The sequence below is a fragment of the Salmo salar genome, chromosome ssa09 (genome assembly GCF_905237065.1).
Source record: "Salmo salar chromosome ssa09, Ssal_v3.1, whole genome shotgun sequence".
Classification (NCBI taxonomy): Eukaryota; Metazoa; Chordata; class Actinopteri; order Salmoniformes; family Salmonidae; genus Salmo; species Salmo salar.
This window is the reverse complement of record NC_059450.1, coordinates 146,300,824-146,321,589: the sequence shown is the minus strand read 5'-3', so window position 1 is coordinate 146,321,589 and position 20,766 is coordinate 146,300,824. Positions and strand designations below refer to the sequence as shown.

Genomic DNA, 20,766 nt, shown 5'->3' with positions numbered 1-20,766 from the left:
CGTTGTCTTGGCTGTGTGCTTAGGGTCGTTGTCCTGTTGGAAGGTGAACCTTCGCCCCAGTCTGAGGTCCTGAGCGCTCAGGAGCAGGTTTTCATCATGGATCTCTCTGTACTTTGCTCCGTTCATCTTTCCCTCAATCCTCGATCCTGACTAGTCTCCCAGTCCCTGCCGCTGAAAAATATCCCCACAGCATGATGCTGCCACCACCATGCTTCACCATAGGGATGGTGCCAGGTTTCCTCCAGACGTGACGCTTGGCATTCAGGCCAAAGAGTTCAATCTTGGTTTCATCAGAACAGAGAATCTTCTTTCTCATGGTCTGAGAGTCCTTTAGGTGCCTTTTGGCAAACTCCAAGCAGGCTGTCATGTGTCTTTTACTGAGGACTGGCTTCTATTTGGCCACTCTACCATAAATGCCTAATTGGTGGAGTGCTGCAGAGATGGTTGTCCTTCTGGAAGACTCTCCCATCTCCACAGAGGAACTCTGAAGCTCTGTCAGTGACCATCGGGGTTTTGGTCTCCCTGACCAAGACACTTCTCCCCCCGATTGCTCAGTTTGGCCGGGTGGCCAGCTCTCGGAAGTGTCTTGGTGGTTACAAACTTCTTCCATTTAAGAATGATGGAGGTCAATGTGTTCTTGGGGACCTTCAATGCTGCAGAAATTGTTTGGTATCCTTCACCAGATCTGTGCCTCAACACAATCCTGTCTCTGAGCTCTACGGACAACTCCTTCGACCTCGTGGCTTGGTTTTTGCTCTGACATTCACTGTCAACTGTAGGACCTTATATAGACAGGTTTTTCCCTTTCAAATCATGTCCAATCAAATGAATTTACCACAGGTGGCCTTCAATTAAGTTGTAGAAACATCTGAAGGATGATCAGTGGAAACAGGGTGCACCTGAGCAAAATGTAGTCTCATAGCAAAGGGTCTCAATACTTATGTCAATACGTTTTTATTTTATTTCTAAAAACCAGTTTTTTCTTTGTCATTATGTGGTATTGTTTGTAGATTGATGAGGGGCGAAAAAAAAGATTTAATCAATTTTAGAATAAGGCTTTAACGAAACAAAATGTGGAAAAATTCAAGGGGTCTGACTACTTTCCAAATGCACTGTAAATGTATGTGCATATAATGTGTAAGTGAGCAGATGATGGTGTGTGTGAGTGTTGGAGTGACAGTGTGTGTGAGAGTGAGTGTTGGAGTGACAGTGTGTGTGTGAGTGAGTGTTGGAGTGACAGTGTGTGTTGGAGTGACTGTGTGTGTGTGAGTGTTTGATTGACAGTGTGTGAATGTTGGAGTGACAGTGTGTGTGTGAGTGAGTGTTGGAGTGACAGTGTGTGTGAGTGAGTGAGTGTTGGAGTGTGTGTGAGTGTTGGAGTGAGTGAGTGTTGGAGTGACAGTGTGAGTGAGTGTTGGAGTGAGTGAGTGTTGGAGTGAGTGAGTGTTGGATTGAGTGAGTGTTGGAGTGAGTGAGTGTTGGAGTGACAGTGTGTGTGAGTGTTGGAGTGAGTGAGTGTTGGAGTGACAGTGTGAGTGAGTGAGTGAGTGAGTGAGTGAGTGAGTGAGTGAGTGAGTGAGTGAGTGAGTGAGTGAGTGAGTGAGTGAGTGAGTGAGTGAGTGAGTGAGTGAGTGAGTGACAGTATGTGTGTGAAATAAAACTTAAATGAAGATACAAGGTTATATCTCAGATAGTCTGTGTAGCTATTTATCAGAGATAGAAGCTGTTCAATAGTCCACATCACCCTTTGTAGCGCCATGTGATCGAGGGTGGTGCTGTTGCCATACCAGACAGTGATGCAGCCAGTCAAAATGCTCTCAACCTCCTGTGGGGGAAGAGGCGCTGTTGGGCCTTCTTCACAACTGTGCACATGTGTTTGGACCATTTTAAGTCTAGTGATTTGGACAGCGAGGACCTTGAAGGCTGGGATAAGGAGAAAGTAAAGGAGGGAGAGGCAGATACGGAGGAAGGAAGGGAGGAGGAGAGAGATAGATTTGTCCATTTACCGCCTCTCCCTCTCCATCCCATAATCCTGTGTGGAGCTGCCTTAAATGCTCTCATCTTTCTCTCTCCCTCTCCCTCTCTCTTTCTCTCCCTCTGTCTCTGTCTCTCTCTCTCTGTCTGTCTCTATCTCTCCCTCTCTCTCCCATATATCTCTCTCTGTCTGTCTCTCTCCCTATCTCTCTCTCATATCTCTCTCTCTCCCTATCTCTTTCTCTGTCTCCCTATCTCTCTCTCTCTGTCTCTCCCTATCTCTCTCTTGCCCCATCTCTCGCTCTCTCTGTCTCTCCCTATCTCTCTCTTGCCCCATCTCTCGCTCTCTGTCTCTCCCTATCTCTCTCTCTCCCCATCTCTCGATCTCTCCCCCCATCTTGCTCTCTTTCTCTCTATCCCCATCTCGCTGTAGCTCCTTCACTCTGCACTGCAGCTGCCTGGAATGTACATCGGTGTGTGTCTCTCTTCGTATAGGCTAGGTTATAGTATGTATGAGATGTGTGTTCTACCTATCTGCCTCAAATATTTAATAGTGTGGTCCTTACTGTGAGCTGTGCTAGGTTGAACTGGGCTGGGTTAGGTTGAACTGGGCTAGGCTGGGCTGGGTTAGGTTGAACTGGGCTAGGCTGGGCTGGGTTAGGTTGAGCTGGGCTAGGCTGGGCTGGGTTAGGTTGAGCTGGGCTAGGCTGGGCTGGGTTAGGTTGAGCTGGGCTAGGCTGAGCTGGGCTAGGCTGAGCTAGGCTGAGCTGGGCTAGGCTGGGCTAGGCTTTGCTGGGCTGAGCTAGGCTGTGCTGAGCTGAGCTGGGCTAGGCTGACCTGGGCTAGGCTGAGCTGGGCTAGGCTGAGCTGGGCTGAGCTGGGCTAGGCTGAGCTGGGCTGAGCTGGGCTAGGCTGAGGTGGGCTAGGCTGAGCTGGGCTGACCTGGGCTAGGCTGAGCTGGGCTAGGCTGAGCTGGGCTAGGCTGAGCTGGGCTAGGCTGAGCTGGGCTAGGCTGAGCTGGGCTGAGCTGGGCTAGGCTGAGCTGGGCTAGGCTGAGCTGGGCTGACCTGGGCTAGGCTGAGCTGGGCTAGGCTGAGCTGGGCCAGGCTGAGCTGGGCTAGGCTGAGCTGGGCTGAGCTGGGCTAGGCTGAGCTGGGCTAGGCTGAGCTGGGCTGAGCTGAGCTGGGCTGACCTGGGCAGGCTGAGCTGGGCGACCTGGGCTAGGCTGAGCTGGGCTAGGCTGAGCTGGGCTGACCTGGGCTAGGCTGAGCTGGGCTAGGCTGAGCTGGGCTGATGGCTAGGCTGACCTGGGCTAGGCTGAGCTGGGCTGGGCTGAGCTGGGTAGAAGAGAGCAGAGACTGACTGGCAGCCGTTTAGCTCTGCTAATGACTCTAAGCCTGAGAAACGTGTGTGTGTGTGTGTGTGTGTGTGTGTGTGTGTGTGTGTGTGTGTGTGTGTGTGTGTGTGTGTGTGTGTGTGTGTGTGTGTGTGTGTGTATTCTCTAGGGGACACAGCTTTGATCTCTTCCTAATATCATATGGAATAAGACCTGCTACTCCTAACCTGCTCTGGGAGTTAACACCCTTCATTTCAGAACACACACACACAAACACAGACACACACACCAAATGCAGCAGCATTGGAACAAATGTATTCTGTTCTCCTCTGTCAGTCCACCGTTAATATGAATCCTGTTCTCTCTCTCCTCTGTCAGTCCACCGTTAATATGAATCCTGTTCTCTCTCTCCTCTGTCAGTCCACCGTTAATATGAATCCTGTTCTCTCTCTCCTCTGTCAGTCCACCGTTAATATGAATCCTGTTCTCTCTCTCCTCTGTCAGTCCACCGTTAATATGAATCCTGTTCTCTCTCTCCTCTGTCAGTCCACCGTTAATATGAATCCTGTTCTCTCTCTCCTCTGTCAGTCCACCGTTAATATGAATCCTGTTCTCTCTCTCCTCTGTCAGTCCACCGTTAATATGAATCCTGTTCTCTCTCTCCTCTGTCAGTCCACCGTTAATATGAATCCTGTTCTCTCTCTCCTCTGTCAGTCCACCGTTAATATGAATCCTGTTCTCTCTCTCCTCTGTCAGTCCACCGTTAATATGAATCCTGTTCTCTCTCTCCTCTGTCAGTCCACCGTTAATATGAATCCTGTTCTCTCTCTCCTCTGTCAGTCCACCGTTAATATGAATCTGATTGTCTGTCTGTCTGTCTGTCTGTCTGTCTGTCTGTCTGTCTGTCTGTCTGTCTGTCTGTCTGTCTGTCTGTCTGTCTGTCTCTGCAGTGTCCGCTGAGCTGGCAGAATAAGTGGGAGGGGCCAGAGGAACCCATGCAGTACCTGAGGGCCGTGGTGACACGGGCTCTAGCTATACAGGTACACACAGACACACACACAGCTGTTTGTGAAATGTGTTAACGTGAGGGATCACAGATATTGTCATGGCAGGCCAGGTTCACTGGTCCCACAGCTCCCTCTCTCCTCTGACCAAACATACAGAGAGGAGGAACCATATGAATAGACTTTTATCTCCCTATCTGTCCAATTACTACCACGTGTGTGTGTGCGTGTGCGTGTGTGTGTGTGTGTGTGTGTGTGTGTGTGTGTGTGTGTGTGTGTGTGTGTGTGTGTGTGTGTGTGTGTGTGTGTGTGTGTGTGTGTGTGCAGGCGTGCGTGCATGCATGTTTGTGTATCTGTGTGTTTTTGCGTGTCCACACAAGGGTGTGTGCATGTGCACACACGTGTGTCTGTCTGAGCATATGGAGGTAGGCGGACAGTGAGTCCGAAGAGAGGGAGGAGTGGAACGCTTTTCTGCAAACCCGCTGCCAAACACACTTCCAAATGTGTGTGTGTCAGTCTGGTGTGCACCTGCGTCCGTGCGTGTTGTGTCAAACGGGCCCAGCCTGTCCTCTCATACCCTGAGTAATGTGTTCACTCCATTAACTAGCTCCCCTCTCCTCCACAAGCAGCTGATATCACCAGGGAAGATGAATTAGAGGAATTACAGGGATAACAGGACAGCCATGGAGAGAGAGAAACTGACCTTGACACACACACACACACACACACACACGAATGCTAACCACCACACAACACTAAGTCTGCATTATTCATGCCTTGGGACAATCTCACAGTGTGTGTGTGTGCGCGTGTTATTCTTGTGTTTATGTGTGTTTGTGTAGCTGGTGCATTTGTCTTCAGTGAAAGCTTGCTCACATCTATTTGTCAGCCAATTGAGATAGACAATGAGCATAAAAAGAATCAATTTATTATAGAGATTAAATCAGATCGTAGCTCATTCTGTTTGTAGTCTGTCAGCATGTTTTTCAACTGACCTCAAATTCAGTTATTTTTTTTGTCGTTTATGAGGAAGCTGCTTCGTGCCTAAAGTTGGTTAAGGTGAACAAAATGGAATGATGGTGTTTCCATCTACTGTTAGTCTTCTCCCTGGTGTTCTGCCATACAAACAGCATGATGCCATGTATTCATTTCTGCTCTGCAGAGGACTACTTCAGTGTAGATGTGCTCTTGGTGACTGCGTGCCTGTTTACACACTTACTCTCTCACGCACACACACACACACACACACACACACACACACACACACACACACACACACACACACACGGTGCCTGCAGCGGGAGGTAATTGAGGTCAGTGCTGTTTCTGCATCTCTCCTGTTGATCTGTGTCTCTGATAAAAGGACAAGGAGACAGAATCACTTTTAATTTAACTCCCCTATTGACTTCTCCTTTACTTCGTCTGTCTGTCTGTCTGTCTGTCTGTCTGTCTGTCTGTCTGTCTGTCTGTCTGTCTGTCTGTCTGTCTGTCTGTCTGTCTGTCTGTCTGTCTGTCTGTCTGTCTGTCTGTCTGTCTGTCTGTCTGTCCTCTGCTCCCAGCTGGCTCTGTTTGGACAGAGAGAGCGTGTGTCTATAACACAAACTGTCATACACATACACGCATTCATACACACACACATATATGCACACACACGTACACATACATACACACACCCACACATACATACACACATTCACACAGTGACTCCTGTTGTTTTTCTGTGTGTGTAGAGTTGGGTGGAGCGTGCAGAAAGACAGGTTCTACTGTCTGATGCTGTTGATCTGTCTGAACTCTTCCACCCTGATACCTTCCTCAACGCCCTGCGACAGGAGACTGCCAGGTAACACCCCACAGTGTGTGTCAGTCTCTTTCTGTGAATATGACGTGTGTATTAATACCTAGTCCATTGTGTCAGGTCTATGGGCTGTTCCATGGACAGTCTGAAGTTTGTGGCATCATGGAAGAGTCCCATAGCAGAGGCTCAACTCCAAGTCAAGGTACATTACAACAACCCAATGATGCTGTAAACACTCAGGGAACAGAGGAGGACAGAGATAGAGAAAGACAGAAACATGGAGAGAGGGTTGGAGCGAGGGAGAGAGAGAGGGAGAGGGAGACGGAGAGAGGGGGACGGAGAGAGAGAGGGAGACGGAGAGAGGGGGACGGAGAGAGGGAGACGGAGAGAGAGGGAGACGGAGAGAGGGAGATGGAGAGAGAGAAAGACAGAAACATGGAGAGAGGGTTGGAGCGAGGGAGGGAGAGAGAGAGGGAGACGGAGAGAGGGAGACGGAGAGAGGGGGACGGAGAGAGGGAGACGGAGAGAGAGGGAGACGGAGAGAGGGAGACGGAGAGAGAGAAAGACAGAAACATGGAGAGAGGGTTGGAGCGAGGGAGGGAGAGAGAGAGGGAGAGAGAGAGAGAGGGGGACGGAGAGACGGGGACGGAGAGAAGAGGGAGACGGAGAGACGGGGACGGAGAGAGGGAGACGGAGAGAGGGAGACGGAGAGAGGGGGGACGGAGAGAGGGGGACGGAGAGAGGGGGACGGAGAGAGGGAGACGGAGAGAGGGGGACGGAGAGAGGGAGACGGGGACAGAGAGACGGAGAGAGGGAGACGGAGAGAGGGAGACGGAGAGAGGGGGCCGGAGAGAGGGGGACGGAGAGAGGGGAGACGGAGAGACGGAGGACGGAGAGAGGGGAGACGGAGAGAGGGAGACGGAGAGAGAGGGGACTGGAGAGAGGGTGGACGAGGAGAGAGGGAGACGGAGAGAGGGAGACGGAGAGAGAGAAAGACAGAAACATGGAGAGAGGGTTGGAGCGAGGGAGGGAGAGAGAGAGGAGAGAGAAAGAGGGGACGTGAGAGAGGGAGACGGACGAGAGAGGGAGACGGAGAGAGGGGAGACGGAGAGAGGGAGACGGAGAGAGGGAGACGGAGAGAGGGTCGGAGAGAGGGGAGAGAGAGAGGGACGGAGAGAGGGAGACGGAGAGAGGGGGACGGAGAGAGGGAGACGGGGAGAGAGAGACGGAGAGAGGGAGACGGAGAGAGAGAGAGACGAGACTGGAGAGAGGGTGGAGAGAGGGAGAGAGAGAGGGAGACGGAGAGAGAGACGGAGAGAGGGAGACGGAGAGAGAGAGGGAGACGGAGAGAGAGAAAGACAGAAAGACGGAGAGAGGGAGACGGAGAGAGAGGAGGGAGAGAGAGGGAGACAGAGAGAGGGAGACGGAGAGAGAAAGACAGAGAGACGGAGAGAGGGAGAGAGAGAGAGAGGAGAGAGAGAGGGAGACAGGAAGAGGGAGACAGGGAGAGGGAGACGGACGGAGAGAGGGAGACGGAGAGAGAGAGGGAGACGGAGAGAGAGTGAGACGGAGAGAGGAGACGAGAGAGAGAGAAAGACAGAAACATGGAGAGAGGGACGGAGCGAGGGAGAGAGAGAGGGAGACGGAGAGAGGGGGACGGAGAGAGGGAGACGGAGAGAGAGGGAGACGGAGAGAGAGAAAGACAGAAACATGGAGAGAGGGTTGGAGCGAGGGAGGGAGAGAGAGAGGGAGACAGGAAGAGGGAGACAGGGAGAGGGAGACGGACGGAGAGAGGGAGAGACGGAGAGGAAACGGAGAGAGGGAGACGGAGAGAGGGAGACGGAGAGAGGGAGACGGAGAGAGAGAGACGGAGAGAGGGGGAGACGGAGAGAGAGGAGAGGAGAGAGAGAGAGAGACGGAGAGAGAGAGGGACGGAGAGAGGGAGACGGAGAGAGGGAGACGGAGAGAGGGGACGGAGAGAGGGGACGGAGAGAGGGAGACGGAGAGAGGGGACGGAGAGAGGGGACGGAGAGAGGGAGACGGAGAGAGGGGGACGGAGAGAGGGAGACGGAGAGACGGGGACGGAGAGACGGGGACGGAGAGAGGGAGACGGAGAGAGGGAGACGGAGAGAGAGAAAGACAGAAACATGGAGAGAGGGTTGGAGCGAGGGAGGGAGAGAGAGCGGGAGACAGAGAGAGGGAGACGGAGAGAGAAAGACAGAAACATGGAGAGAGGGTTGGAGCGAGGGAGGGAGAGAGAGAGGGAGACAGAGACGAGAGATGGAGACGGAGAGAGAGGGAGACGGAGAGAGGGAGACGGAGAGAGAGAAAGACAGAAACATGGAGAGAGGGTTGGAGCGAGGGAGGGAGAGAGAGAGGGAGACAGGAAGAGGGAGACAGGGAGAGGGAGACGGACGAGAGAGAGAGAGACGGAGAGAGAGGGAGACGGAGAGAGAGAGGAGACGGAGAGAGGGAGACAGAGAGAGAGAGAGAGAGGGAGACTGGAGAGAGAGACGGAGAGAGAGAGGAGAGAGAGGGAGACGGAGAGAGGGAGACGGAGAGAGGGAGACGGAGAGAGGGGAGACGGAGAGAGAGGGAGACGGAGAGAGGGAGACGGAGAGAGAGAGAGAGAGACAGGAGAGAGGGTTGAGAGAGAGGGAGAGAGAGAGGGAGACAGGAAGAGGGAGACAGGAGAGAGGAGACGGACGGAGAGAGGGAGAGACGGAGAGACGGAGAGGGAGAGACGGAGAGAGGGAGACGGAGAGAGGGAGACGGAGAGAGGGAGACGGAGAGAGAGGGAGACGGAGAGAGAGAGAGACGGAGAGAGAGAGAGACGGAGAGAGAGAGAGAGAGACGGAGAGAGAGAGAGACGGAGAGAGGGAGACGAGAGAGAGGGAGACGGAGAGAGGGAGACTGGAGAGAGGGAGGACGGAGAGAGAGAGGGGACGGAGAGAGGGAGACAGGGAGAGGGAGACGGAGAGAGGGAGAGACGGAGAGAGGGAGAGACGGAGAGACGGAGAGAGAGAGACGGAGAGAGGGAGACGGAGAGAGGGAGACGGAGAGAGAGGGAGACGGAGAGAGAGGGAGAGAGAGAGAGGGAGAACGGAGAGAGGGGGACGGAGAGAGGGAGACGGAGAGAGGGGGAGGAGAGAGGGAGACGGAGAGAGGGGGACGGAGAGACGGAGACGGAGAGAGGGAGACGGAGAGAGAGAAAGACAGAAACATGGAGAGAGGGTTGGAGCGAGGGAGGGAGAGAGAGCGGGAGACAGAGAGAGGGAGACGGAGAGAGAGAGACAGAAACGGAGAGAGGGTGAGCGAGGGAGGGAGAGAGAGAGGGAGACAAGAAGAGGGAGACGGAGAGAGGGAGACGGACAGAGAGGGAGAGACGGAGAGAGGGAGAGACGGAGAGGGAGAGACGGAGAGGGAGAGACGGAGAGAGGGAGACGGAGAGAGAGAGAGACGGAGAGAGAGAGAGACGGAGAGAGGGAGACGGAGAGAGAGAGAGAGGGAGAGAGGGAGAGAGGAGAGAGAGGAGACGGAGAGAGAGAGACGGAGAGAGGGAGACGAGAGAGAGAGACGGAGAGAGGGAGAGACGGAGAGAGGGAGACGGAGAGAGAGAGAGACAGAGACAGAGAGAGGGCGGAGCGAGAGAGGGAGAGAGAGAGAGGGAGACGGAGAGAGAGGGAGACGGAGACAGAGAGAGACGGAGAGAGAGAGAGACGGAGACGAGAGAGACGGAGAGAGGGAGACGGGACAGAGAGGGAGACGGGACAGAGAGGGAGACGGAGCAGAGAGGAGACGGAGAGAGAGAGAGAGACGGAGAGAGAGAGAGACGGAGAGAGAGAGAGACGGAGAGAGAGAGAGACGAGAGAGAGAGAGAGACAGAGAGAGAGGGAGACAGAGAGAGACGGAGAGACGGAGAGAGGGAGACAGAGAGAGAGAGAGAGACGGAGAGAGAGAGAGACGGAGAGAGAGAGACGGAGACAGAGAGAGACGGAGAGAGAGAGAGACAGAGAGAGAGAGAGACGGAGAGAGAGAGAGACAGAGAGACAGGAGACAGAGAGACACGGAGGGAGACAGAGAGAGAGGGAGACAGAGAGAGAGGGAGACAGAGAGAGAGGGAGACAGAGAGAGAGGGAGACAGAGAGAGAGGGAGACAGAGAGAGACGGAGACAGAGAGAGAGGGAGACAGAGAGAGGGAGACAGAGCGAGGGAGACAGAGAGAGGGAGACAGAGAGAGGGAGACGGAGAGAGAGGGTGACAGACGTGGGCAGAGAGTGCTACAGCTGCAGGGAGGAGACGGGGAAACTCCTTTCAGACATCTCAGCTGAGAGAAAATATTATTCATCTTTCACAATGATCTCACACACACATTTATGAGGTGTGTTTGGTTGACCAGACGCCAGAGCCCCCCCCTCTGCTAGTCTCTCACACACACACACACACACACACACACACACACACACACACACACACACACACACACACACACACACACACACAGACACACACACACACAGACACACACACACACACAGACACACACACAGACACACACACAAGCCTGTGTAAGTCCTGAGTCACCAATATGACATCATACTGCACACACATGACATTACTTACACAGGAGAGAGGGCCTTCCTTCTCCATCCATTACATCATTCGTTCTCTCCCTCATCTCCCTTTCATGCTGTATATCACTTAAATGGTTGTGTTTAGAGTTAACTGTGATACACAGCTCAGCTTCTAATGATGTACCTCTTTCTGTCTCCCCATCTCTCTCTCTCTCTCTTCTCTTTTTTTCTCTCCTCTCTCACCCCCCCTCCTCTCCCCATTTCTTTCTCTCCCTCTTTTTCTCTCCTCTCTCTCCCCATCTCTTTCTCTCTCTCTTTTTCTCTCCTCTCTCACCCCCCCTCCTCTCCCCATCTCTTTCTCTCTCTCTCTTTTTCTCTCCTCTCTCTCCCCATCTCTTTCTCTCTCTTTTTTCTCTCCTCTCTCACCCCCCTCCTCTCCCCATCTCTTTCTCTCTCTCTCTTTTTCTCTCCTCTCTCTCCCCATCTCTCTCTCTCTCTCTCTCTCTTTTTCTCTCCTGTCTCCCCCCCTCCTCTCCCCATCTCTCTGTATGTCTGTAGGTGGGTGGTCTGCAGTTGGAGGGCTGTAGTTTTGATGGGGTTCGTCTGTCTGAGAACCAACATGACTCCCCCAGTGTGTCAGCTGTACCTGCCTGCTACATGGCCTGGATAGCACAGGTACAAACACACACACTCACTCTCACACTCACACACACTCACTCACCCCACACACACACACACACTCACACTCCTCCTCACTCACTCACTCACTCCACACTCCACTCACTCACTCACTCACTCACTCACCTCACTCACTCACCCACTCACTCACACACACACACACACTCACCTCACTCACTCACACACTCACTCACTCACTCACACACTCACCTCACTCACCACTCACTCACTCACTCACCCTCACTCACTCACCACTCACCTCACACTCACTCACTCACTCACTCACTCACTCACTCACTCACTCACTCACTCACTCACTCACTCACTCACTCACTCACTCACTCACTCACCACTCACCACTCACCTCACTCACACACACACGGACACGAATCATTGAAGTGCTCTCTGTTCTTTCTGTGGTCAGGGTCAGGGTCAGAGTTCAGCTCTGTGATTAGCTGTTGTCATGGCAACAGAGTTCTTATTGTTCACGTCTTCTCTGATTTACACTGAACAAAAATTTGAACACAGCATGCAGCAATTTCGACGAGTTTACTGAGTTACAGTTCATAGAAGGAAATCAGTCAATTTAAATAAATTCATTAGGCCCTAATATATGAATTTCACATGACTGGGAATACAGATATGCTTCTGTTGGTCACAGATACCTTTAAAAAAGGTAGGGGCGTGGATCAGAAAACCAGTCAGTATCTGGTGTGACCACCATTTACCTCATGCAGCGCAACACATTTCCTTCACATGGAGTTGATCAGGCTGTTGATTGTGGCCTGAATGTTGTCCCACTCCTCTTCAATGGTTGTGTGAAGTTGGTGTATATTGGTGGGAACTGGAACACAATGTCGTACATGTAGATCCAGAGCAGCCCAAACATGCTCAGTGGGTGACATGTCTTGTGAGTATGCAGGCCATGGAAGAACTGGGACATTTTCAGCTTCCAGGAATTTTGTACAGATCCTTGTGACATGGGGCCGTACATTATCATGCTGAAACATGAGGTGATGGCGGCAGATGAATGGCACGACGATGGGCCTCAGGATCTCGTCACGGTATCACTGTGCATATAAATGACCATTTACCATTATCAATAAAAAAGAGCACACTTCTTCAACGTGCCATTGGCCATCAAAGTGACCATTTGCCCATTGGTGTCGGTAATGACGCCGAACTGTAGTCAGGTCATGACCGTGGTGAGGACAATGAGAACGCAGATGAGCTTCCCTTAGACGGTTTCTGACAGTTAGTGATGACATTCTTTGGTTGTACAAACCCACAGTTTCATCAGCTGGTCTTAGACGTACTGCCAAATTCTCTAAAACGACGGAGGTGGCTTATGGTAGAGAAATTAACATTAAATTCTCTGGCAACAGCTCTGGTGGACATTCCTGCAGTCAGCATGCCAATTGCGTGCTCCCTCAATACTTTAGACATCTGTGGCATTGTGTTGTGTGACAAAACTGCACATTCTACATTGGCCTTTTATTGTCCCTAACACAAGGTGCACCTGTGTAATCAAATTTCAAATCAAATCAAATTTATTTTTATATAGCCCTTCGTACATCAGCTGATATCTCAAAGTGCTGTACAGAAACCCAGCCTAAAACCCCAAACAGCAAGCAAAGCATGTGAAAGAAGCACGGTAGCTAGGAAAAACTCCCTAGGAAAAACTCCCTAGAAAGGCCAAAAACCTAGGAAGAAACCTAGAGAGGAACCAGGCTATGAGGGGTGGCCAGTCCTCTTCTGGCTGTGCAGGGTGGATATTATAACAGAACATGGTCAAGATGTTAAAATGTTAAAATGTTCATAAATGACCAGCATGGTCAAATAATAATAATCATAGTAGTTGTCGAGGGTGCAACAAGCACGTCCGGTGAACAGGTCAGGGTTCCATAGCCGCAGGCAGAACAGTTGAAACTGGAGCAGCAGCACGGCCAGGTGGACTGGGGACAGCAAGGAGTCATCATACCAGGTAGTCCTGAGGCATGGTCCTAGGGCTCAGGTCCTCCGAGAGAAAGACAGAAAGAGAGAAAGAGAGAATTAGAGAGAGCATATTTAAATTCACACAGGACACCGGATAAGACAAGAGAAATACTCCAGATGTAACAGACTGACCCTAGCCCCCCGACACATAAACTACTGCAGCATAAATACTGGAGGCTGACACAGAAAAACAACAGGAGTCACTGTGTGAATGTGTGTATGTATGTGTGGGTGTGTGTATGTATGTGTACGTGTGTGTGCATATATGTGTGTGTGTATGAATGCGTGTATGTGTATGACAGTTTGTGTTATAGAAATAAGCTTTTTGTGCTTATGGAACATTTCTGGGATCTTTATTTCAGCAATTGGACCAACACTTTACATGTTGCCTTTATATTTTTGTTCAGGGTTGTTTATTTCCCTGAAGGTCTTACTGTGTGAAAGAAGGAACAATATATTTTATCCTTTGAACAGGCCTGCCATCTTTCTTCCCTCTCTCCTGGCCTCTCCCTCAATTATCTGAGTAACACTGCTCAGACAGGAAAGGTGATGGATAGTATCTGACCAGTGGCTTTATTAACCAAACACTACTTGATATAGAGCATAATCCCCTCTTTCTTCTCCCTCCCTCCCTCTCCTCCCTCTGTTGCTCCTGTATAATGTCTAATGGCTGGACCACCAGGCTAATGTGGATTCAACCCTGCTACAGCAGTTATCTGAGGGATCTGAGGCCTATCTGACCAGCTTCAAACTGCTTTTACTGAGGCCTCGCCCACCCTTTACTGGGGATGTTAACCGTTAGTCGTTAGCCTCCGAAAAGACATTTCACCATTCATGCTCATTAGTCTCTAGGTTCATTTGTATCATTTTGTGGGATTCATTTGGTGTCAGAATTGAACAAATCTAGTCAGTCAATAAAACAGGAACAGAGACGGAGACAGAGAGAGACGGAGACAGAGAGAGACGGAGACAGAGAGAGACGGAGACAGAGAGAGACGGGGACAGAGAGAGACTTGGTCTTGGTCGACCGGAATGATTATTTTGTCGAAAATAGTCACGTACAGTGAGTTTCTAGAGTTAGAAAGTAGATTTCGTATGTTAACTAATGGCTTGCTGTCTCGAGTAGAATGAGCTGCAAGCAAGCCAGAGGAGAGACTCGTTGCTAGGCAACTCACAGACACTGGCTGCAGGGAGCAGTGGGAGAGAGGAACAGCATGAAGCAGCTAACAGCTAAGCTAGCAACCCAAAAAAAGTTTTACAGTATTTCTCTCCTGTACTACTCGTTTCCTATATCAACTTTCCTTCGTTGTCCAGAAGCCAAAGGCACAATCCTAGTCATATGAACAACCCATTTTAGTTGTTACATATTTCCATATTCCCTCTCTTCTAAGTTTCTAACGGAGATGTTTGTCTCTGTCACATGAAACGCATCACATCATGTGTTTTCTACAACAGAGTTTTCCCGCAAATTGCATTTCGGCAAATGTTTGAAATGGATCTATTCAGTTCTGTGCTTCATTACAGTGGTTTGTTGTTCAATAATATGAGAGGATAGGCTCGCTATTGTCACTTGTTCTTTAAGCTCTTAATGAAAAATGTCTGCTCCTTCCATGCATAGTATTTTCCTTTGGGAACCTCATTTTACTGTTTGTTAACTGGTTAATGGGGGTTTGTTAGTCAGCAACAAAATGTACAGAAATGTGCATCCTTAACAACACACACACACACACACACACACACACACACACACACACACACACACACACACCAACGGACCTGTGAGTTGTGTATATATTTATTTGCTAGATATCACTGTTGGAACTAGAAACACAAGCATTTCACTACACCTGCGAAAACATCTGCAAATCTGTGTACGCGACCAATAAAGGTTGATTTGATGTTAATATAACGTTGTGTGTGTTACATTGCAGTGTTCCAGTGGCAGCTACAGTCCTGAGGAGGTCATCTCTCTGCCTGTGTACACCAGCTCTGAGCGGGTCAGCGTGGTGACTCACGTCACACTACCTTGTGGAAGAAACCCTGACCAGTGGATTCAGAATGGAGCTGCCCTCTTCCTCAAACAGCAGTGAGACAGCTGGGCCAGGGGGCTAGAAGAGGGAGCTGGGCCAGGGGGCTAGAAGAGGGAGCTGGGCCAGGGGGGCTAGAAGAGGGAGCTGGGGTAGGGGGGCTAGAAGAGGGAGCTGGGCCAGGGGGGCTAGAAGAGGGAGCTGGGCCAGGGGGCTAGAAGAGGGAGCTGGGCCAGGGGGCTAGAAGAGGGAGCTGGGGTAGGGGGGCTAGAAGAGGGAGCTGGGCCAGGGGGCTAGAAGAGGGAGCTGGGGTAGGGGGGCTAGAAGAGGGAGCTGGGGTAGGGGGGCTAGAAGAGGGAGCTGGGCCAGGGGGCTAGAAGAGGGAGCCGGGCCAGGGGGTTAGAAGAGGGAGCTGGGCCAGGGGGCTAGAAGAGGGAGCTGGGCCAGGGGGGCTAGAAGAGGGAGCTGGGGTAGGGGGCTAGAAGAGGGAGCTGGGGTAGGGGGGCTAGAAGAGGGAGCTGGGGTAGGGGGTTAGAAGAGGGAGCTGGGCCAGGGGGCTAGAAGAGGGAGCTGGGCCAGGGGGGCTAGAAGAGGGAGCTGGGGTAGGGGGTTAGAAGAGGGAGCTGGGGTAGGGGGGCTAGAAGAGGGAGCTGGGGTAGGGGGGTTAGAAGAGGGAGCTGGGGTAGGGGTTGGTGAAGGAACAGAGGGCTGAAGGAACAGAGGGTAGACATGTTTCTCAGGAAGGTTATCGGGCTTCACTGCAGGTGTTTGTTGATATTTTAAGGTGATGATAGTCTGCAATGAAATGTGTAATGGCACATGCTGGTTCTTGACTATGTTTGAAAAGCATAGATTATTTTGATGTCATGTTGCATTTTGAATGTTGATGGTTTAATGTTTACTCTTTAGTATTGTCATAGTCTGTTTGAATGTATTATTACAATAATAAAGCTTTATTTACTCTAGATATCTGGTTTCTTTCCATAATGACTGTTTGTATGTGTTGTAAAGACAGGCCCTGGATCAGGAGATATCTGGTTTCTTTCCATAATGACTGTTTGTATGTGTTGTAAAGACAGGCCCTGGATCAGGAGATATCTGGTTTCTTTCCATAATGACTGTTTGTATGTGTTGTAAAAGACAGGCCCTGGATCAGGAGATATCTGGTTTCTTTCCATAATGACTGTTTGTATGTGTTGTAAAAGACAGGCCCTGGATCAGGAGATATCTGGTTTCTTTCCATAATGACTGTTTGTATGTGTTGTAAAAGACAGGCCCTGGATCAGGAGATATCTGGTTTCTTTCCATAATGACTGTTTGTATGTGTTGTAAAGACAGGCCCTGGATCAGGAGATATCTGGTTTCTTTCCATAATGACTGTTTGTATGTGTTGTAAAGACAGGCCCTGGATCAGGAGATATCTGGTTTCTTTCCATAATGACTGTTTGTATGTGTTGTAAAAGACAGGCCCTGGATCAGGAGATATCTGGTTTCTTTCCATAATGACTGTTTGTATGTGTTGTAAAGACAGGCCTTGGATCAGGAGATATCTGGTTTCTTTCCATAATGAGTGTTTGTATGTGTTGTAAAGACAGGCCCTGGATCAGGAGATATCTCTCCCTGGGTCTGACCTATTTATACTATATACACACTTCAACTCTGAGCCATTACACACAGACATCAGACTGACCTAGCCAATATACTATTCTAGTGGTATTTATCAGTGTGATTGGAGGGTCAGTTTTAGTTAAACCCCAGTTTGATTGGAGGGTCAGTTTTAGTTAAACCCCAGTGTGATTGGAGGGTCAGTTTTAGCTAAACCCCAGTGTGATTGGAGGGTCAGTTTTAGCTAAACCCCAGTGTGATTGGAGGGTCAGTTTTAGCTAAACCCCAGTGTGATTGGAGGGTCAGTTTTAGTTAAACCCCAGTGTGATTGGAGGGTCAGTTTTAGTTAAACCCCAGTGTGATTGGAGAGTCAGTTTTAGTTAAACCCCAGTGTGATTGGAGGGTCAGTTTTAGTTAAACCCCAGGCTCTGCTGGTGTTTGTGTGTGTGTCTCTCTCTTTCAGCTCAGTAATGACCCTGGAGAGGCTCTGATGGAAAAAGATAGGGGGAGGAGGGGAGAGATTGTGTGTCGGTGTGTATATGGGGAGGGAGGTGTGCGTGTGTGTGTGTGGAGAGAGCACATGGGAGGAGGGGTGAGTGTTTGGAAAGCACATGGGAGGAGGGGTGAAAGAGAGAGAGAGTGTGTGTGCGTGCGTGCGTGCGTGCGTGCATTCGTATGTGTGGAGAGAGCACACAGAAGGAGGAGTGAGTTTGTGTGCTGCAGTATTGCAGAAGGGGAGTGAAATGGAAGAATGGGTTTAAAAGGAGAGGGGATTGGATTTTAGCAGAACAGACACCTGGACCAGAGGGGAGGGAGGGAGGGGAAGGATGAAGGGAGGAGGAGAGGGGACAGATGGGTGAGAAAGAGGGATAAAGGGGACTAATGGTTAACAAGAGAGAGATGGGGAGGACAAGGTAAATGTGAGAGTAAATGAGAGAGAGAGAGGGGGAGATGGAGAATGTGACAGAACAAAGATGGGGGAAAGAGTTTTCACCATCAGAGGAGGGGGCCTATTTGTCTGGTGTCTATGGCAGGCAAATGATGCAGTAGGTGGATTACATTCTGTTGGCATGTCCTGTTTGTTTTCAAGATCCCCAAATACCGTGAACTGCCTCCCTGGTTCCCTCGCTATTCTGTTCTCCCTTCATATCTCAGTCTCCAAATCTGCTCTGGTTAGAAATGAACCTTAGAAATCCTGGTTTGTTGTGTTTGTTTGATTGTTTTCATTCATACAAGGTCTTGCTATGTATCTTAATGTCCAGCGTTAAGAATGAGTCCTATTCTACTCGTCAGACATAAACAGTGGTAATGGTATATTTTCAGTTGATAACATCCGACTGAATTATCTTTAGTTTCCCTGACTTTTTATCTGTTAATCCCTGAGTTGGGCCACACAGTGAGCTGGTGTTACGTTTCCTCTTGTTGCAGACAACATTAGAAACACAAATCGTGGTTTCTGATCGAGCTTATCTGTAAGTCAGTGTACTTTCTTGGCCCTGAAGAACCACAAGGTGTGCACACTTTTGTTCCAGACCAGCACTAACTTCTAATTCAATTAATGTTCTACTCATCAAGAATACGATTGGTTGAATCAGGTTTGGTCAGTTTTGTTTGCATGTTTTTTTCCCCCTGATATTTAGACCAGCTGAATCTATTCCTCTGTGATATTTAGACCAGCTGAATCTATTCCTCTGTGATATTTAGACCAGCTGAATCTATTCCTCTGTGATATTTAGACCAGCTGAATCTATTCCTCTGTGATATTTAGACCAGCTGAATCTATTCCTCTGTGATATTTAGACCAGCTGAATCTATTCCTCTGTGATATTTAGACCAGCTGAATCTATTCCTCTGTGATATTTAGACCAGCTGAATCTATTCCTCTGTGATATTTAGACCAGCTGAATCTATTCCTCTGTGATATTTAGACCAGCTGAATCTATTCCTCTGTGATATTTAGACCAGCTGAATCTATTCCTCTGTGATATTTAGACCAGCTGAATCTATTCCTCTGTGATATTTAGACCAGCTGAATCTATTCCTCTGTGATATTTAGACCAGCTGAATCTATTCCTCTGTGATATTTAGACCAGCTGAATCTATTCCTCTGTGATATTTTGACCAGGTGAATCTATGCCTCTGTGATATTTAGACCAGCTGAATCTATTCCTCTGTGTGTGCTTGAAGGAAATGCTGAAGAGTGTGGGTCAAAGAAGATGTTTCCACAAGAAAGGAGGGAGAGAATGGGGAAGGAAGGAGACATTTTTACATTTACATTTTAGTCATTTAGCAGACGCTCTTATCCAGAGCGACTTACAGTAGTGAATGCATACACACCATGCTGGCGTTGCAAACACCATGCTCTACCAACTGAGCCACAGGAAAGACAGACGATGGGGAGGGGGGAGACGATGGGGAGGGGGAAGGAAGGAGGGAGAGAGACGACGGGGAGAGGGGAAGGAAGGAGGGAGAGAGATGACGGGGTGGGGGAAGGAAGGAGGGAGAGAGACGACGGGGAGGGAGGGAGAGAGACGGGGGGAAGGAGGGAGGGAGGGAGACGATGGAGAGGGGGGAAGGAGGGAGGGAGGGAGACGATGGGGAGGGGGAAGGAGGGAGGGAGACGATGGGGAGGGGGGAGGAGGGAGGGAGAGATGGGGAGGGGGGAGGAGGGAGGGAGGGAGAGATGGTGCTAATGGATTAATAGGATTTTAATATCATCACCACATTACTGTTACACACACACACACACACACACACCACAAGGGTAAAAAATAGAGCATGAGGTGTGTGTGTTCCACATCAGGGGAGGTTCTTATCCTCCTCTTCTAGTAGACAGCCTGGGGAGACTGAGCCAATGACAGGTCTACAACAATATCTGCTCATCAGGTCTCTCCCTGGAGAGGAGAGGAGAGGAGAGAGGGGACTCTCATTCTAGATGGGACTTACTGGAACATATCAATTATGGGGTGGCAGTAGGGATCTCTGGCCAGGATACAGTCCAGACAGGACCCATACCGACCACAGTCCCTAACTGGAATCTGGACCACTCCAGACTCTGAGCCTGCATAGAGCTGTCCCTGGAGAAAAACACACACTGATTACTAAACCACCAGTGTTAGCTTCTCATTGGATGACCTGGTGCCATTCATCTTCAACAAGCAGGTAGCCTAGTGGTTAGAGCGTTGGACTAGTACCCGAAAGGTTGCTGGATCGAATCCCCGAGCTGACAAGGTATACATTTGTTGTTCTGTTGTTCTACCCCCAGGCTGTCATTGAAAATAAGAATTTGTTAACTGAATTGCCTAGTAAAATGAAAATGTATCCTGTATCTACAGCCCTGGTAGGTATAGACATCTCTGGTCCAGGGTTAGGTTTGTCAGTAAGCTTCCTTTAGTAAAGGTCAGCACCACGGTAGGAAAACCTGATCCTAAATCAATTATTAAGTGTAGAAAATCTGGACCAACCACCTAAATGGGCAAAGAACAACCATTTTTCACACAATTAGGGGTAGAGGCCTCCCACGATACTCAATATAACGCTCACTTTCCCGCAGTACAGTTCCATTACCTGTTCAAGTCATGTGTCCAGTGTGTCCACACACCCCTCCCCAAGAGGGAAGATCCTCTATAACTCTACCACAACAGCATCACGTGACATACTTGATCAATAACACTGTATCTATAATACAGACACAGTACATGTAGCAGTATGTGGTGCGGTTTAAATTGATTCTACAGATACTTATTTGTAGTGTTACTCGGAGGTTTGGGGAGTCCAT

General features: G+C 49.9%; 1 protein-coding gene across 1 annotated transcript in view; it reads left to right on the top strand.

Annotated features, from left to right (window-relative positions):
- dync2h1 (dynein cytoplasmic 2 heavy chain 1) overlaps positions 1 to 15,516 on the top strand; it is a 320,231-nt gene extending 304,715 nt beyond the window's left edge. Inside the window, 5 exon segments of the mRNA XM_045724777.1 lie at positions 4,261 to 4,350; positions 6,045 to 6,154; positions 6,230 to 6,311; positions 11,242 to 11,358; positions 15,288 to 15,516. Of these exon segments, the coding sequence (XP_045580733.1) occupies positions 4,261 to 4,350; positions 6,045 to 6,154; positions 6,230 to 6,311; positions 11,242 to 11,358; positions 15,288 to 15,446 (558 nt within the window). The 3' untranslated portion in view covers positions 15,447 to 15,516.
- The last annotated feature ends 5,250 nt before the right edge of the window (positions 15,517 to 20,766 follow it).